The following is a 20791-nucleotide window of genomic DNA, read 5'->3' on the forward strand; positions in this document are numbered from 1 at the left end:
TTCCAGGCCTCAGTTCTTGCACCTTTGACTATCATGAAGAAACTTATATGCACTCTCAAGGACAACAAATGTCATGGCTCCATTTAGTGTGAAACGCGTTAGGCTACTTTCACACTTGCGTTTTGGCTTTCCGTTTATGAGATCCGTCATGGGTTCTCACAAGCGGTCCAAAACAAATCAGTTTTGCCCGTATGTATTCTGAATGGAAAAGGATCCGCTCAGAATGCATCAGTTTGCCTCCGTTCAGTCTCCATTCCGCTCTGGAGGTCGAACACCAAAACGCTGCCTGCAACGTCTTGCTGTCCGCTTGACGAAACTGAGCCAAATGGATTCGTCCTGACACACAATGTAAGTCAATGGGGACGGATCCGTTTTCTCTGACACAATCTGGCACAATAGAAAATGGATCCGTCCCCCATTGACTTTCTTTGGAGTTCATGACGGATCCGTCTTGGCTATGTTACAGATAATACAAACGGATCCGTTCATGACGGATGCATGCGGTTGTTTTATTGTAACGGATCCGTTTTTGCAGATCCATGACGGATCCGCCCAAAACACGAGTGTGAAAGTAGCCTTAGTCTTACAGTATAACTGCTAATAATTTGGATCACAGATGAGATCTACTGTCTATGGCCTTGGGGAGTGTGCCGGATTAGTTGGCAGTTCACTTACCAGCGAGGTCTCACACAGCAGTTTGCTGCCTCTCACCAGATTCCCAATGGTTATATGGAAGTAAGTGTTCCCGCTGCTCCAGTTAGAAATCTTTGTGAAAGGATGAGTAGCCAAGATGTCCTGCGAGAGACACGGGAGGCAGAGGTCAGGGGGTGGTACTATTAGTGAGACCAGCTAGCATATGTCATTTAAGGGGGAGGTGTAAAAATTTAGATGGGTTCATTACAGTTTTCACTGTTCTCACTCTCCCCAGTAGTTTCTGTATAATCCTATATGCAGTGAGCTCCCCCTAGTGGTGGCTGTATAAACCCATAAGCAGTAAGCTCCCCATAGTGGTGGTTATATAAACCCATAAGCAGTGACAGCCCCCTAGTATTGGTTGTATAAATGCATATGCAGCGAACTCCCCCTAGTGGTGGTTTTATAAACCCATATGCAGTGAGCTCCCCCTAGTGGTGGTTTTGTAAACCCATATGCAGTGAGCTCCCCCTAGTGGTGGCTGTATAAACCTAAATACAGAACCCAGACCAGATCCCCTAAAGAGAGCTACTAAAAATAATTACTCTAGAGCCCCTAAAAAGAGCCCCTAAATAAATACCCCAAACCAGACCCCCCCAAAAAACTACTAACTACAGATCCCCTAAAAATCCAGTTCCTACACCAGACAAAAAAGTATGAACCTCAGACCACCTAATTAAACATGGACCCTAGACTAGACCCCCTAAAAACAAACACTCCAGACCAGTCCTACTAAAATACACACCCTAGATCAGACAACCTGATTGAAGACCCCAAATCACCCCCTCCTTGTTTACAGATCCTAGACCACACCCTTCCTGTTTACAGATCCTAGACCACACCCTTCCTGTTTACAGATCCTAGACCACACCCTTCCTGTTTACAGATCCTAGACCACACCCTTCCTGTTTACAGATCCTAGACCACACCCTTCCTGTTTACAGATCCTAGACCACACCCTTCCTGTTTACAGATCCTAGACCACACCCTTCCTGTTTACAGATCCTAGACCACACCCTTCCTGTTTACAGATCCTAGACTAGACCCTTCCTGTTTAAATATCCTAGACCAGACTCTTCCTGTTTACATATCCTAGACCAGACCCTTCCTGTTTACTTATCCTAGACCAGACCCTTCCTGTCTACATATCCTAGACCAGACCCTTCCTGTTTACTTATCCTAGACCACACCCTTCCTGTTTACATATCATAGACCACACACTTCCCGTTTACAGATCCTAGACCACACACTTCCTGTTTACATATAGACAATACCCTTCCTGTTTACAGATCCTAGACCAGACCGTTCCTGTTTACAGATCCTAGACCACACCCTTCCTGTTTACAGATCCTAGACCACACCCTTCCTGTTTACAGATCCTAGACCACACCCTTCCTGTTTACAGATCCTAGACCACACCCTTCCTGTTTACAGACCCCAGACCATCCTTGCTGCAACATAGTCTATAGCAATGCCTGGGAGCAGAGGGAAATACAGGAACGGGGTTAAATAAGTGGGGCACCCAGAACAAGTCTGGGAGGTGTGCTCTATTTCTGGGAGTTTTTCAGACATTCTGGGAGAGTTGGCAGGTAGACAATAATGAATTTCTAACTATAATTCGTACCTTTGTCTTCGGATCTATCAGGCTGACGCCATGTTTGTTGATTGCTATCAGGAGGATTTCAGGGAAGTGCGGCTCAGTGGTTTGCTGAATTAAAAGAAAAAAAATGAGGTTATTCCCAGACTCCAACTGTGATTTCTCTTGTCAAACCCTTTACCGGTCGCCCAGCCTTTCAGCAAACCCAGCGCTGGCTTTTCTTTTTACATCTTGCACGCAACCCAAAGCTTGCAAACTCAGTTGTGACTGCAGATAATCCCATGTCATATACAAGGGGCCAAGAAGCTGATATATGTGGAGCTGCAGGGCAAAACAATGGCCACCTGTCATCAAAATAGCAGGACTGCAGGGGGGAAACACACAGTATGTCTTTGCACTGCTTGAACATGCAGAGTGTGAATTTTTTTGCACTGTTACACAGAACTCTCAATAAAATACAAGCCTAAAACACACAATGAACAAAAACGCAGTAATTTGCTGTAAAGTGTGCAGGATGCTACCACCACATACGGCACAATAAGTCCAGGCATGAAAACAAACAGTCATTGACTGTAGTAATCTGAAAGTCATGGACACAGTCTGGGGACACCGTGGTCAGTGGCGGTTTTCTTATCCCTTCATATAACGCTATAGATCTCGGCTTCTGAGTGCGAAACCTTAACCTGTGTCTTACCTTAACCTCAAAGAAAGCTGAACCAAACGTTGGCCACTTATAGATAATCTTCAGAAAGGCCACCTTGGATTCCTCTCGCGTCTTGCCAGCGTGTTTATTGAAGTAGGCAATAATGGACTGAAGGGTAGAAACAAAGAGCTGCCTTATGATCGATGTAATCTTATATGACAGATATCAGCTACCTACAGCCACCACTAGGGGGGGGGGGGGATCACTGCATACATTCATATAGCATCTATTGAGTTCAATACTAAATATATAAACCCAAATGCAGTGAGCTCCTCCCAGTGGTTGCTGTATAAATCCATAAGCAGTCAGCTCTCCTAGTGGTGGCTGTATAATCTTCTATAGTGAGCTCCCTCTAGTGGTGGCTGAATAAACCCATATACCGTGAGCTCCCCCTACTAGTGGCTATATAAATCCATAAGCAGTGACAGCCCCCTAGTCGTGGCTGAACAAACCCATATACAGTGAGCTCCCCCAAGTAGTTGCTGTATAATCCTATATGCAATGAGCTCCCCCTAGTGGTGACTGCAGGCAGCAAGAATTATGTCATTTATCAAATTCACAAAAATAGAGCACACTATACAGATGCATTCAAAATTTTAGACCTAAAACCTTGCACTGAGAGTCTATTTGGTCGAGCTCTTGGTGGAAGGTGGGGACTATTCTATGTTTTGCTACGGGCCTAATGATTTTTCTGTACTGCCCTGCGTACAGTGCTGTTTATTTCAGCCTGTGTTTTGCCTATGGTGTAGCAGGCACAGGCTGCCATAAAACATCTGACTGCAGGGAAGCCACGGGGAGTTTGCCCTATTGATGGAGTGTTCATACTGTTAAAGGGAAGGATTCTGATATTTCCTACTCACTCTCTTCCAGTCGTCCGGGTTTAGTTGCCGGATTAAGTCTTGAGGAACCAGCTCTTTCAGCGTTTTGGGAATGTTTGGGAAATAGGATTTGTCATCCTCATACTTCACTCTGTAGATGAGAGCGGCTAGCTGCAGGACATCTTCCCGGATGCACTTATGGTAACCTCGTAGGTACTTTGGAAGCTCCTGTATCAAGAAAACATCCATCATCTCCAGGCCTGATGTCCCACTGACAACCTCTCAAGCTAGATTATTGCCCTTGAAAGGATTTTCCAGACTCCAGAAATTGATACGCTATCCTCAGAATAAGTCATCAATATCAGATAGATGTGGGTCCTGGCACGTCCACGAATCAGCTCTTCCCTCTAGCCTAAAGCACCAGAACTACCCCTATGAATAGAGCCAGAAGCACAGCGGCATTCAAAGTATGGTGGTCATGCTGGTTTACTGCAACTCAGCTCCTATTCTAGTGAATGAAGCTGGGGTTCCAATACGATTGAAAGTGGTAGTTCTGGTGCTGGGAGCTGCAGGGAAAACCTGAACGGTGACGGTGCCTGGCGTCAGATCCCCACCGATCCAACACTGAGGACCTATCCTGAGGAGGAGCCATCGATATCTGAAGCCCAGACAAAAACTTCAAGGCTACAGCTAGTCAAGTGGTAGAATATTACCAAGTGACCATATTGTATAATTGAGAACAGCTACAAACCTGGTAGTAGTGGAAGATGGAATCAGCCATCGAGTCCTTTCCAGGAACTGTATTGGTCCACAGTTTCTTCATAAAGAACACTTGATACGTGAGAGAAGGCACTATACCTGCAATACCCAACAAGGAGGGTGGTTAAAAAAACACATCAACATAGTCCGATATCTAAAGCGCACTTTGTAAAACATTGTCTTATAGAGGGCAGTATTATAGTAGTTATATTCTTGTACATAGGAGGCAGTATTATAGTAGTTATATTCTTGTACATAGGAGCAGTATTATAGTAGTTATATTCTTGTACATAGGAGGCAGTATTATAGTAGTTATATTCTTGTACATAGGAGGCAGTATTATAGTAGTTATATTCTTGTACATAGGAGCAGTATTATAGTAGTTATATTCTTGTACATAGGAGCAGTATTATAGTAGTTATATTCTTGTACATAGGAGCAGTATTATAGTAGTTATATTCTTGTACATAGGAGCAGTATTATAGTAGTTATATTCTTGTACATAGGAGCAGTATTATAGTAGTTATATTCTTGTACATTGGAGCAGTATTATAGTAGTTATATTCCTGTACATAGGAGCAGTATTATAGTAGTTATATTCTTGTACATTGGAGGCAGTATTATAGTAGTTATATTCTTGTACATAGGAGGCAGTATTATAGTAGTTATATTCTTGTACATAGGAGCAGTATTATAGTAGTTATATTCTTGTACATAGGAGCAGTATTATAGTAGTTATATTCTTGTACATAGGAGCAGTATTATAGTAGTTATATTCTTGTACATAAGAGGCAGTATTATAGTAGTTATATTCTTGTACATAGAAGGCTGTATTGTAGTAGTTATATTCTTGTACATAGGAGGCAGTATTATAGTAGTTATATTCTTGTACATAGGAGCAGTATTATAGTAGTTATATTCTTGTACATAGGAGGCAGTATTATAGTAGTTATATTCTTGTACATAGGAGGCAGTATTATAGTAGTTATAGTCTTGTACATTGGAGCAGTATTATAGTAGTTATATTCTTGTACATAGGAGCAGTATTATAGTAGTTATATTCTTGTACATAGGGGCAGTATTATAGTAGTTATATTCTTGTACATAGGAGGCAGTATTATAGTAGTTATATTCTTGTACATAAGAGGCAGTATTATAGTAGTTATATTCTTGTACATAAGAGGCAGTATTATAGTAGTTATATTATTGTACATAGGAGCAGTATTATAGTAGTTATATTCTTGTACATAGGAGCAGTATTATAGTAGTTATATTCTTGTACATAGGAGCAGTATTATAGTAGTTATATTCTTGTACATAAGAGGCAGTATTATAGTAGTTATATTCTTGTACATAGAAGGCTGTATTGTAGTAGTTATATTCTTGTACATAGGAGGCAGTATTATAGTAGTTATATTCTTGTACATAGGAGCAGTATTATAGTAGTTATATCCTTGTACATAGGAGGCAGTATTATAGTAGTTATATTCTTGTACATAGGAACAGTATTATAGTAGTTATATCCTTGTACATAGGAGCAGTATTATAGCAGTTATATTCTTGTACATAGGAGCAGTATTATAGTAGTTATATTCTTGTACATAGGAGCAGTATTATAGTAGTTATATTCTTGTACATAGGAACAGTATTATAGTAGTTATATCCTTGTACATAGGAGCAGTATTATAGCAGTTATATTCTTGTACATAGGAGCAGTATTATAGTAGTTATATTCTTGTACATAGGAGCAGTATTATAGTAGTTATATTCTTGTACATAGGAGCAGTATTATAGTAGTTATATTCTTGTACATAGAAGGCTGTATTGTAGTAGTTATATTCTTGTACATATAGGGGGCAGTATTATAGTAGTTATATTCTTGTACATAGGAGCAGTATTATAGTAGTTATATTCTTGTACATAGGAGCAGTATTATAGTAGTTATATTCTTGTACATAGGAGCAGTATTATAGTAGTTATATTCTTGTACATAGAAGACAGTATTATAGTAGTTATATTCTTGTATATAGGAGGCAGTTTTATAGTAGTTATATTCTTGTACATAGGAGCGGTATTATAGTAGTTATATTCTTATACATAGGAGCAGTATTATAGTAGTTATATTCTTGTACATAGGAGGCAGTATTATAGTAGTTATATTCTTGTACATAGGAGGCAGTATTATAGTAGTTATATTCTTGTACATAGGAGCAGTATTATAGTAGTTATATTCTTGTACATAGGAGCAGTATTATAGTAGTTATATTCTTGTACATAGAAGACAGTATTATAGTAGTTATATTCTTGTATATAGGAGGCAGTTTTATAGTAGTTATATTCTTGTACATAGGAGCGGTATTATAGTAGTTATATTCTTATACATAGGAGCGGTATTATAGTAGTTATATTCTTGTACATAGGAGGCAGTATTATAGTAGTTATAGTCTTGTACATAGGAGCGGTATTATAGTAGTTATATTCTTGTACATAGGAGCAGTATTATAGTAGTTATATTCTTGTACATAGGAGGCAGTATTATAGTAGTTATATTCTTGTACATAGGAGGCAGTATTATAGTAGTTATATTCCTGTACATAGGAGGCGGTATTATAGTAGTTATATTCTTGTATATAGGAGGCAGTTTTATAGTAGTTATATTCTTATACATAGGAGCGGTATTATAGTAGTTATATTCTTGTACATAGGAGGCAGTATTATAGTAGTTATAGTCTTGTACATAGGAGCGGTATTATAGTAGTTATATTCTTATACATAGGAGCAGTATTATAGTAGTTATATTCTTGTACATAGAAGGCAGTATTATAGTAGTTATATTCTTGTACATAGGAGCAGTATTATAGTAGTTATATTCTTGTACATAGGAGGCAGTATTATAGTAGTTATATTCTTGTACATAGGAGCAGTATTATAGTAGTTATATTCTTGTATATAGAAGGCAGTATTATAGTAGTTATATTCTTGTACATAGGAGCAGTATTATAGTAGATATATTATTGTACATAGGAGCAGTATTATAGTAGTTACATTCTTGTACATAGGAGCAGTATTATAGTAGATATATTATTGTACATAGGAGGCAGTATTATAGTAGTTATATTCTTGTACATAGGGGGCAGTATTATAGTAGCTATATTATTTTATATAGTAAGAGTAGTTGCATGCTATAGTTGTCTATAAGAGACATTACATGTGTAAAGTATATGAACATAATTGTCATATTTTTCTTCAGTTCATTACATAAAACATCAAGCCTTGGGTAAGTTCTTACCATCCTTTGATGGTCGGGCTTTCTTTATCCAGTCTGTCAGATGTCGGACAAAATCAAAGAAAAAGTCTCCTTCTGGGACACTTATTACCTAGAAAAAGAATAAAGATCTCTAAAGTTAAATGTTTTATGCTAATGGATTAGTTTCAACTCAATGCTAGGAGAACTAAAAGAAAACAGAAATTAGGATCCATGATTAGTGCTATTATCAATAGATTTTCAGAAGCGACATCCTACATTTACCCCTATAATCTATGTACGGTATAAACTATGAAGTCTGCGGTATATGTGACAACTGCCTTATAAAATGCACAAATTACTTACATTGTGTTGCCCCATATAACCTCAATTGATACTGCATTATTTTTCAAATTTGGTCAATAACGCCAGTATTGGTTTTAATAGTAGTGAGTGACTGAAGCACAGCTAATTCAATTACTATAAAAGGTGGCCGCTGTTTCCAAAACCTTTATTTTAAGTGCTAAGCAAACCCTAAATATGCAATTGATCCTAGCTCTGATTTAAAGGGATCTTCCATGGTTATACGCTTTCTTTTATCATTTGATTTGTGACTCCCTCTCTCAGGCACAATTCTTACCTTATCTGAGATCTTCACAAACAGGCTGAAGCCTTCTGGGGATTTCAGAAGAAGGCGGTTAGCAATATCTTGGCAGAAATCCTTGGCTTTCGTGCTTGACTCTACTTCAAACGCCTGTAAGAGAAGAAGCGGTGTGAATGTCCACCTTGGGATGATATTCTGTCTTCCAATGTCTTATGAGTACAAAGCTGGGAAAAGAAAACCAGACCGATTCCATCACCAACATTACAGAGAAGCTTTGTGGTCCACGGAAGATCCTGGAAACTGGTCCAGATCTGTCCTAGAAGGAGTTGGAGGAAGAGGACTGATACAGATAATTCTACAATCTCATGATCATGTTCCCATAATTCGCTTAATGGGAAGAGTCAGAGTAGCTGGACAGATTAACAGAATAGTGAGTGCAGCTCTGGAGCATATTACACAGTGTAACTCTGCATTTGTACAGGATATGTAATGTAATGTATGTACACAGTGACTGCACCAGCAGAATAGTGAGTGCAGCTCTGGAGTATAATACAGGGTGTAACTCAGGATCAGTACAGGATAAGTAATGTATGTACACAGTGACTGCACCAGCAGAATAGTGAGTGCAGCTCTGGAGTATAATACAGGATGTAACTCAGGATCAGTACAGGATAAGTAATGTAATGTATGTACACAGTGACTCCACCAGCAGAATAGTGAGTGCAGCTCTGGAGTATAATACAAGATGTAACTCACGATCAGTACAGGATAAGTAATGTAATGTATGTACACAGTGACTGCACCAGCAGAATAGTGAGTGCAGCTCTGGAGTATAATACAGGATGTAACTCAGGATCAGTGCAGGATAAGTAATGTAATGTATGTACACAGTGACTTCACCAGCAGAATAGTGAGTGCAGCTCTGGAGTATAATACAGGATGTAACTCAGGATCAGTACAGGATAAATAATGTAATGTATGTACACAGTGACTCCACCAGCAGAATAGTGAGTGCAGCTCTGGAGTATAATACAGGATGTAACTCAGGATCAGTACAGGATATGTAATGTATGTACACAGTGACTCCACCAGCAGAATAGTGAGTGCAGCTCTGGAGTATAATACAGGATGTAACTCAGGATCAGTACAGGATAAATAATGTAATGTATGTACACAGTGACTCCACCAGCAGAATAGTGAGTGCAGCTCTGGAGTATAATACAGGATGTAACTCAGGATCAGTACAGGATAAGTAATGTAATGTATGTACACAGTGACTCCACCAGCAGAATAGTGAGTGCAGCTCTGGAGTATAATACAGGATGTAACTCAGGATGAGTACAGGATAAGTAATGTAATGTATGTACACAGTGACTGCACCAGCAGAATAGTGAGTGCAGCTCTGGAGTATAATACAGGATGTAACTCAGGATCAGTACAGGATAAGTTATGTAATGTATGTACACAGTGACTGCACCAGCAGAATAGTGAGTGCAGCTCTGGAGTATAATACAGGATGTAACTCAGGATCAGTACAGGATAAGTAATGTAATGTATGTACACAGTGACTGCACCAGCAGAATAGTGAGTGCAGCTCTGGAGTATAATACAGGATGTAACTCAGGATCAGTGCAGGATAAGTAATGTAATGTATGTACACAGTGACTTCACCAGCAGAATAGTGAGTGCAGCTCTGGAGTATAATACAGGATGTAACTCAGGATCAGTGCAGGATAAGTAATGTAATGTATGTACACAATGACTGCACCAGCAGAATAGTGAGTGCAGCTCTGGGGTATAATACAGGATGTAACTCAGGATCAGTACAGGATAAGTAATGTAATGTATGTACACAGTGACTGCACCAGCAGAATAGTGAGTGCAGCTCTGGAGTATAATACAGGATGTAACTCAGGATCAGTGCAGGATAAGTAATGTAATGTATGTACACAGTGACTGCACCAGCAGAACAGTGAGTGCAGCTCTGGAGTATAATACAGGATGTAACTCAGGATCAGTACAGGATAAGTAATGTAATGTATGTACACAGTGACTTCACCAGCAGAATAGTGAGTGCAGCTCTGGAGTATAATACAGGATGTAACTGAGGATCAGTACAGGATAAGTAATGTAATGTATGTACACAGTGACTGCACCAGCAGAATAGTGAGTGCAGCTCTGGAGTATAATACAGGATGTAACTCAGGATCAGTGCAGGATAAGTAATGTAATGTATGTACACAGTGACTGCACCAGCAGAACAGTGAGTGCAGCTCTGGAGTATAATACAGGATGTAACTCAGGATCAGTACAGGATAAGTAATGTAATGTATGTACACAGTGACTTCACCAGCAGAATAGTGAGTGCAGCTCTGGAGTATAATACAGGATGTAACTGAGGATCAGTACAGGATAAGTAATGTAATGTATGTACACAGTGACTGCACCAGCAGAATAGTGAGTGCAGCTCTGGAGTATAATACAGGATGTAACTCAGGATCAGTACAGGATAAGTAATGTAATGTATGTACACAGTGACTGCACCAGCAGAATAGTGAGTGCAGCTCTGGAGTATAATACAGGATGTAACTCAGGATCAGTGCAGGATAAGTAATGTAATGTATGTACACAGTGACTGCACCAGCAGAACAGTGAGTGCAGCTCTGGAGTATAATACAGGATGTAACTCAGGATCAGTACAGGATAAGTAATGTAATGTATGTACACAGTGACTTCACCAGCAGAATAGTGAGTGCAGCTCTGGAGTATAATACAGGATGTAACTGAGGATCAGTACAGGATAAGTAATGTAATGTATGTGCACAGTGACTGCACCAGCAGAATAGTGAGTGCAGCTCTGGAGTATAATACAGGATGTAACTCAGGATCAGTGCAGGATAAGTAATGTAATGTATGTACACAGTGACTGCACCAGCAGAACAGTGAGTGCAGCTCTGGAGTATAATACAGGATGTAACTCAGGATCAGTACAGGATAAGTAATGTAATGTATGTACACAGTGACTTCATCAGCAGAATAGTGAGTGCAGCTCTGGAGTATAATACAGGATGTAACTGAGGATCAGTACAGGATAAGTAATGTAATGTATGTACACAGTGACTGCACCAGCAGAATAGTGAGTGCAGCTCTGGAGTATAATACAGGATGTAACTCAGGATCAGTACAGGATAAGTAATGTATATACACAGTGACTCAGTTTCTCTAGCGAAACCTGATCTTTTACTTTTCTTACCTCATCTGTGTCATCAGGGAAGTACACTTTGTGGAATATTTGGGTAGTTTTGTGTTGTATGGCTTCCACTTCAACTAAATGTGGTGGATACTTTCTGGAGCCATTCCTAAAAACGTAAGAAACAAGTAAAACTTTGCAAGTTAGATGCCATTGACTATAATGAGGTAAATCGGGTTTCCTGCATGGATACTGGCATTCTGCCAAACAAAATACCACTTTTTTTTTTTTGCCAGAATCTGTGACGGAGGCTTCTTCTGGATCCTCTGCCACAGATGTGAACCTAACCTTAGAAATAAGACGTGCGGTCTTAGCCTCTGCATGTAAAAATAATATTCACATTCACTGACAGCAAGCAGAGATCTTGTAAATGGTGAAAAAACAAGGTATGTAAGAAGGCTGCAAACCTTTTCACAATGATTGACCCTGACCCTAACTGACACAAAGTTAGTAACCCCCTTTAAATCCACACTCTAGTGACATCCAAAGCTGCAATTTTGTTGGTTGCTATCCTTAACAGCATAGCTTAAAGGGGTTCTCCGGGATTTTAATATTGATGATCTACTCTATCCACGCAGAGTGCATGTGCCGTCTCCTGTCACAGACATAGCAGCAGGAGCAGGAAGAGAGACAGGAGGCCGCACATGCACACTGCGAGCGCCGTCTCCTGCTGATCGGCGTCGATCTGATATGGAAGACCTCTCCCGAGGAGTGGTCGATCTGCGGTGGAGGTCATACCTACCTGTGCTCAGCACTTAACACTCCCAGGCCAGCTTTTCCTCTCCCTGCCATGCTGAGATCAACATCCATTGATGGGGAACATGTGGTCACTGCAGCCAATCACAGGCTGCAGCGGTGACCTTCTCCTCTAGTGTCATGTGACCAGTTGTCCGACTCTGGGATAAGGGTCCATTCAAACGTCCGTAGTGCATTGCGGATCCGCAATACACCCGGCCGGCACCCCCCCGTAGAAATGCCTATTCTTGTCCGCAATTGCGGACACGAATAGGACATGTTCTATTTTTTTGCAGAACCGCGGACCGAAAGATCGGGGGCACGCTCCGGAAATGCATAGTGTGCTCTCTGCATCCATTCCGCATCCATAGAGAATGAACGGGTCCGCAAATTGCGGAACGGATGCGGACCCATTATACGGACGTGTGAATGGACTCTAACCCCTTTAAATCCTATAACGGACTGCACACTGTTAAACCTCAATGTAGGACTAGTAAGGAGAATGGCGATAACTGTAATCTAATCTACTGTACAGTGGCCATATATACTGAACCAGCAGGGGGCGGCAGTAAGATGTCCGTCAACCTACCGCCTCCAATGCAGGTAAATGCACAGCTACATCTATGACTGAGTGAAATTGGTTTCCTCTGCTAGATGGTAGAACAGAATGAGAAGACACGGGACCGGCACTTACCGGAGGGCCCTCTGCAGCCGGTGCATGCAGTCTGCCGCCAGGACATGCTGCTTCCGGGACTGGATGAACCGCTGTACGTGAGGCAGTAGGATGTTGCTGGGTGGAAAGAGGCCAGTGGTCAACCACAGCAGCTCCCAGCCCTTCTCTTCACTGTACCTGAAACAACATATTCACTATTAAAGGGGCTGTCCAGTTTAGAAAACCTCATTTTTATACATCCCACTAGTGAGTTCTGAGCTAATGGAGGGTGGTCCTCTGTTCAGGAAGCTCATCTCTTGGACAGTGTGGAGATAAAGAACACCTCTCTCTGGAGGACCTGTCCAGTATCACACAGAAAACCCACTGAGAAGGATGGACACTGTAATACTTCAGCTCTCCAGTGGGGGCGCTGTAGGGAAAATGAACACTTACTTCCAGGTCTCTCCACAGATTAGGGCTGATCGCTGGTGGTCTGATTACTGATCAGCTTATTGACCCATCTGACAAGTATGGATTGTCCAAAGAGGAGAACCCCTTTAAAGAGAATTTCTATGTAATATATAGGAATACATGGGACGACTGTATGAGAACCAAACGTAAACTGAGGAGGGGTTTCCCAGCTGGACTACAGAGCTCTATTGTCCCTCATTTGAAGTGAACTGATCAGGGCTAAATCGGAATTTTTCAAGTCTGTTTATGGTGTCCATGGTGGATCCACTGTGACTACACAGTCTCTAATAACTCGGAGCCCTGGTTAACACATACTCCAAGTAGTTTGGCATATAAAGGGGTTAATGCACGTGGCTTAGGGTGGGTGATTTTCTGATAGAACTCGCCTGCTTCCCTTCACACAGCCACAGAGTGCAAATTCTGTTTACTTGCAGCCACCACTAGAGGGAGCTTACAATATATAGATGCCTATAATGAATCCAAATGCAGCAAGCTCCCTCTAGTGGCTGTAAAAAGAATTCCAGCAATTTACGCAGCGTCTAACGAACAGGTTGGGGGAACGTACTAGGAAACCCCCCCAGACCCATGTTCACATTGCACAGATTTTCCACAGACAAATCCACCATGGATGTTTTTTAAAATCTTGTTCACCATCCTATGCAGAGAGTTTTTCGGAGGATGTGAATAGGGTCATAGGGATTAGTTGGTGTACAGAAATTTCAAATATCCAATTCGGGAGTCAACTGTCCCCCATTCAGAACCTCTATCAATAGGCCGAGACTGGCTATTAAGAGTGTCTCTCACCAGGGGATACTATATCTCCTTATGGAGAGTGCCTAAATGGCGTGAGGAGACTTATAGGCCATACACGCTCCTCTGGGATTCTGGGAAGAAGGTATGGAAATCAGCTGTTAGCAAGCTCTGTCTCGAATGCCACCAGATGTACACTAGCCATCCTATAAGTCAATGTTTGACCTTTTACACAGGCCTTGAGACATGACTTGGATATTAACTAAGCCAGCACCCAGGCTTGGACTGGCCACCGGGTAGGCGGGGGATTCCTCGGTAGGCCCCCAGTCTCCTGTGCCCTGAGATAAGACGGAGGAGTAATTATTTCTCTTGTTTCTCAGGAGAGATAATTATTGTAGCCACTAGGTGGCAGTATCGCATAGTGATGCAGTCTCCTACTGGTGTACATTGTACAGGAGGCCCTGCAGTATCTTCCGGGGCTGCTGGCAGTGAAGGAGGAGAGAACATGTCTGGCCATCCTCCTGCCCTCCCTGCTGTCAGGAAACTGTGGCTGCTGGAGAAAAGGACTCCTCTGCGGTACTGGGCTGATTTCTCAGGTGTGTGACAGTAGTGAGCTGTAGGAGACTGTAAGGGGGAAATAGGGGATTTCTTTATAGCACACACAGATCTGTGTATGTGTGCTGCTCTCTGCAGAGTTCAGAGTGGCATTGGGGGGACTCTGCCCTAGGTCCCTCCAAAACCTCTGCTTTCGGTGCACCCCCATTAGTGCCATGGCTCCAGATGCCCCCCAATGCCCCCACTCTAAATGCACCTCTAATATTGCCTCTTCTCCAGGTGCCCCCCTAATACCTCTGCTCCAGGATCACCACTATTACCCTGCCTCGGACGACCCTAATACCTCTGCTTTAGGTGCACCCCCATAAGTGCCCCAGCTCCAGATGCCCCCACTCTAAATGCACCGCTAATATTGCCTCTTCTCCAGTTACCCCTGCTCTAGGATCCCCACTATTACCCTGCTTCAGGTGACCCTAATGCCTCTGCTTCAGCTATGACCCTCCGTTTGTGCCCTTTGCTCACGTTGCTCCTCTAGCGCCTTTGCTTGGGCTTTGTTAAAGGTTATGACCTGCAAAGGGGGTTGGACTTATGCCCGAAAAATTCTGCACAGTGCGTCATATTCTCGAGTACTGACACGTACGGTTTACATGGCGGCAGTGATGATATTCCGTATTTACAGGCATCACTGCTGCCATGTAAAGAGATACTGGTGGTGCAGGATTTAAAGGGGTTGTCCAGGTTTTCAAGTTACCCTCTCCACACCATAGGGCATAACTACATGATTAGTGGGGTCCGATTCTGCGACCCCCACTGATCCCAGGATCGGGTCCTGTTCCCCCTTTTTGATAGTGTGGCCGACCACACATACGCCCTGCTGCCCCATTTATTCTCTTTGGGACCACTGGAAATAGCCAGCGCTGTACTCCGCCATCTCCGGCGACCCCATAGAGAATGGATGGAGAGGCAGGGCACAGGGGCGTACATAGAAATCATTAGGCCCCATAGCAAAAATCTAAATTGGGCCCCTATGCCCTGTTCCTAGCCCCTCCCACTACCCACACCTGGTCCCACCCACTACCCACACATGGCTCCTCCTCCTACTTACATTGGCTGCTCCCTGGCCACGACCCCTTTTCACCCACAAACAAAGAAATAAAATGTACCATAAATAACCTAATCAAACAGGGAAAAAATAAAATACATGTAGCGGCATAGAATGCCAGTTGTTAGCAGAGCCAAGTGCAAGGCAGCAGCTCACATGAGACATTGCCCTCCTGCCTGTGCCCATGTATGCCGGGCTTCAGCAGGTACATTGTGGAGGTTAGGTACACTTTAAGCTTACAGCACTGGCAGTCACCCTTATGAACTATGCCTGTTGTTTGCTCTGCTGCTATGTGTGCCCCCATAGCTCCCCCCCCCCTTATAAACTGTACCAATGCCATCATAGCCCCCCTTAAGAATAGTACCAGTTCCACCATAGCCCCCTTTTGAACCGTACCATTGCCACCATAAACCGCCTTATGAACTGTACCAGTGCCACCATTGCCCGAACCATACCAGTGCCACCATAGCCCCACTTTTGAACTGTACCAGTGTCACCATAGCACACTTATGAATCAATGCCACCATAGCCCCTCTTTGTAAACTGTCCCAGTGCCACCATAACGCCCCTTATGAACAATGCCAGTGCCACCATAGCCCTCCTTAAGAACAGTACCAGTGCCACCAGAGCTCCCCTTATGAATACCAGTGCCACCATAGCCCTCCTTAAGAACAGTACCAGTGCCACCATAGACCCCATAAGAACAGTACCAGTGCCACCATAGCCCCCCTTATGAACAATACTAGTGCCACCATAGCCCCCCTTATGAACAATACTAGTGCCACCATAGCCCCCCTTATGAACAATACTAGTGCCACCATAGCCCCCCTTATGAACAATACCAGTGCCCCCATAGCCCTCTTATGAAGTATACCTTGCACTGTCGGCCCTGCTGTTGCTTATAGTGTGGATAAGCAGTGCTCCGGGGCCCAAACCTCACACATAGACTCAGGTTAGAAGCAGCTATACTTAGTTAGCATAATTAGGGGGCGGAGCATTCCATACATGGCCGGGCCCCTTTTTCCACGAGCCCCATAGCAGCTGCGTGGTCTGCCTCTATTAGAGGTACGCCACTGGCAGGGCATATGCTCGACCTGCCACTTAATCAAGAAGGGGGATCAGTGGGGGCTCCAGCGTTCAGACCCCCACGGATCACTTAGTTATCCCCGATCCTGTGGATAGAGGATAACTAGTTAGGTGGACACCGGCCCTTTAACAGGCGAGCATTTCTATTTTAGTTTGACACATATAAAAAAAATTTACACCCAAAGAAAACCTTTAAGGATAGAGAATGTGAAAAGGTCCAACAGCTATGACACGACAGGTGATCAGTGTCTGATCGGTGGGGGTCTGACTGCTGGGACCCCCATGATCAGGGAACGTGGTCTTAAGACCCTTGTGTACATAGATTGGCGGTAATGTAATTGAATGTCTCAGGACCCCCTTTTTCATGATCAGTGGCTGTTCCAGCAGTCAGACCCCAGCAATCTGATATTTATCACCGATCCTGTAGATAGGCGATAGGTCATTATGGTCGGACAACCCTTATATTATAATGTAGATTATGTACAATCTGAGGAGGTTACGATTTGGTAAATTTCATGCCAGACATTTATGCTTAAAGGCGTTAAAGGGTTTGTCTCTCACTTCAGTAAATGGCATTTATCATGCAGTTAATACAAGGCACTTACTAATGTATTGTGATTGTCCATATTGCCTCCTTTCCATCACGTTATACACAGCACGTATCCGTGGTCATTACCACCGTGTAATCCAGCAGCGGTGGCCGTGCTTACACACTATAGGGAAAGGCTGGAAGTGCGCATAGGCCAGCACCTTTCCCTATAGTGTGTAAGCACGGCCACCGCTGCTGGATTACACGGTGGTAATGACCACGGATACGTGCTGTGTATAACGTGATGGAAAGGAAGCAATATGGACAATCACAATACATTAGTAAGTGCCTTGTATTAACTTTCTCTACATGATAAATGCCATTTACTGAAGTGAGAGACAAACCCTTTAACCCCTTTGTGCTACACTTAATAGGGTTAGGCATAAAGGGCTTGGTGTGCGCATTGCGTGTTTCCTATGTGTGATTGGTGTGTGCTATATATGATCTATGCATCAGTGGTGTATGTGCAGCATGTGACATATGCATCAGTGGCCTGTGAGCCACGTATCAGTGTCTTGTGTGCCACATGTGTCCAATGAGTGATTGGTGTGCGCTGCACGTGTCTTGTTTCTGACTGACTTAGGGCTCGTTCACACAAACGTGCAGGCGCATGGGAATCGCAGACCCATTCACTTGAATGGGTCTGCGATCCTTCCATTCCGCAAAAAGATAGAGCAAGTTCTATCTTTTAGCCGTGCGAAAGGACGGAACGGACCCCCAGAAAGTACTCCGTAGTGCTTTCGTAGTGTTCCGTTTCATTCCGCATATCCAGATTTGTAGACCCATTGAAATGAATGGGTCCGCATCCGTGATATGGAATGGCCACGGAACGGTGCCAGTGTATTGCCGATCCGTTGGATGTTTTGCAGTCTGCAAATTGCGGATCCGCAAAACATGGATACCGGGTGTGTGCATTCCACATAATGCGGAACAGAACGGCCGACCCCTAATAGAACCGTCCTGTCCGTGTCTGTAATGTGGACAATAATAGGACATGTTCTATCATTCTGCAGAACGGCCATGCGGACATACAGACACGGAATGCACACGGAGTCTTTTTAATTTTTTTTGCGGCCCCATTGAAGTGAAGTGAACGGTACAGACATGGGAAAAAATAAGTTAGTGTACAGGAGCCTTAAGGTGGGCCCCCAGAATCAGTTACACTGGTGGGCCCTAAGTACCCCAGTCCGACACTGCCAGTACCTCATCTGCTTTGCTACTGAAGGAGCCGTCATTAAACAGACAGCCCATTTATTTCACTGGGTGCCATGTAATGTTTCATTTGTCCTGTGGTGGCGCTGCAGGGAACTTGAACACTTGTTCCCAATTGCTCCACAGATTACCACTGATTGCTGCTGGTCCTATTAAGGGGAAACTCTGCAACTGGCTTTAAAAAAAGAAAAGAAAAGGGGGATTATCCATGGTAAAGAACCCCCTTCAAGGTAAAGACCCTAACCACAACCTCAGTCCTGATGATGATGGGGGTTGCAGACACTCACTTCATGTGGTTGTCCGTCAGCTGCTTGAGAATCTGACTGTAGATCTCGTCCTTCAGGGGTTCCGCTTTTAAGGCACCTTCAAAGATTTGATCCGTCAGCTCGTTGACTGAGCGCATGCGCTTGGACGGGTAGTCTCCCATATACTTCAATATAGGTGCACAGGAGCAGTCAAGGAATATCAGGCTTAGTTGTGGTGCAACATCTGTCAAACATCTCAGGATATGGGAAATCGGCGAGTTTGGCCGACTTTACTCAGGTTTATGGGCTCCTTATGAGCCCCCCCCTATATCAAAACTGTAGACAAGCTGCATTTATTTCAGAGTTTCTTAGGAAAGGATATCGATGAAGGCCATGCAGGCTTCTTGTGAGAGCTCGTCGCTCATTAACACCTTCCTCAGGAGGGCCTGTTTGATGGGCTCCCGGGTGTAACACCACAGCTTGTCCTTCCCCCGGTTCTTGGTGATCATGACGCGGCTCAGGGTGTGCTTTGGTGGCGGCCTGAAGGAGAATGTCAGATAATGGATTACCGAGAGCATGGATCGGAGAAGAGCATCTCTGTTTTAGGGCTAATGCACACAAAAAGGTATTTTCTGTGTCCGTCCCTTTTTTTTAAATGCAGAACCATTAATTTCAATGTGTCCGCAAAAAAATGGAAGTTCCTCCGTGTGCATTCCGTTTTCACATGTCCTTTCCGCACAAGAAATAGAACATGTCCTATTATTGTCCGCATTACGGACAACGATAGGACTGTTCTATTCCGGCCAAACTTTTCCGTTCCGCAACGGAATGTTCACGGATATCACCTGTAACTTTTGCGGAGCCACGTTTTGCGGACCGCAAAATACATACGGTCGTGTGCATGAGCCCTTAGTGGATCGTTGGTGGACGCAGTGAATGGGACGGATGGAGAGAGCTGAGCGCTGTACGCGGCTGCCTCCGTCAGTGCCACAGAGTTGTAATGTGGCGAGAGGGAGCATGCTCGACCGCTGCATCATTCGCAAGGGAGAAATGGGACCCCCATGCTTGCAAAAGGAGGAGGGCCACGTGCTGGGACCTCCAGCAATCAGACTCTTATGCCATGTCCACCAATTTTAATTCTGGGAAAAAATAAAAAAACCTTTTAACATTGCAATTCCCGCAGTGAAGAAGTTCGGGTTCGGGTCTGGGTACCACGTTCACCTGCGCGATAAAAAATGAACAACGCAACGCAATTGCAGTCAAAACTGACTGAAATTGCGTGTGCACTCGCGCGCATCCGGAGCAAATCCGGGTCGCCCGTGTGAAAGAGGCCTAAAGGAACAAATTTTGGGAGGTGAAGCAGTGGAAAAATTGCCCAAGGGTCATTGAAAAGGGTTTAGGCAGAAACCCCTCTGTCCTGTGTGGGGGGCCTGGTGTGATCCTTGCTACGGGGCCCTTACTTCTCTATGTACGCCACTGACGGAGACTGCACTATTGGGGTGGACATTACTTTGGTGCTACTGTGGTTGTCTCCACCGAGAATGGTATTGTAGCTGGTACAACTTCGAGTCGGTTCCCATCATCAGCTGCCATCACTGCGGGAAATCCAGTAAGATAATACAGTGCCAAAACATAAAGTTACAGATGTAGCAGAGCTGAAGTTTACATATTATGGAGAGGGGGATAACTTACTGGAGCCAATGTTGTACGATGTAAAATTTCAAAT

General features: G+C 43.4%; 1 protein-coding gene across 2 annotated transcripts in view; it reads right to left on the reverse strand.

The window, feature by feature from the left end:
• The window catches only part of MYO7A (myosin VIIA), a 130387-nt gene that overhangs the window by 1782 nt on the left and 107814 nt on the right, over positions 1-20791 (reverse strand). For both annotated transcript variants that reach the window (XM_040426420.1, XM_040426421.1), the window contains 11 exons: positions 19448-19605; positions 19108-19261; positions 13098-13253; positions 11672-11777; positions 8455-8568; positions 7860-7947; positions 4563-4669; positions 3854-4039; positions 2985-3101; positions 2318-2401; positions 676-795 (listed from right to left, as the gene is read on the reverse strand). In XM_040426420.1, coding sequence (XP_040282354.1) covers positions 676-795; positions 2318-2401; positions 2985-3101; positions 3854-4039; positions 4563-4669; positions 7860-7947; positions 8455-8568; positions 11672-11777; positions 13098-13253; positions 19108-19261; positions 19448-19605 — 1390 coding nt within the window. The remainder of the gene's footprint in view (positions 1-675; positions 796-2317; positions 2402-2984; positions 3102-3853; positions 4040-4562; positions 4670-7859; positions 7948-8454; positions 8569-11671; positions 11778-13097; positions 13254-19107; positions 19262-19447; positions 19606-20791) is intronic.

The sequence above is a fragment of the Bufo bufo genome, chromosome 3, assembly GCF_905171765.1.
Source record: "Bufo bufo chromosome 3, aBufBuf1.1, whole genome shotgun sequence".
NCBI classification, from domain to species: domain Eukaryota; kingdom Metazoa; phylum Chordata; class Amphibia; order Anura; family Bufonidae; genus Bufo; species Bufo bufo.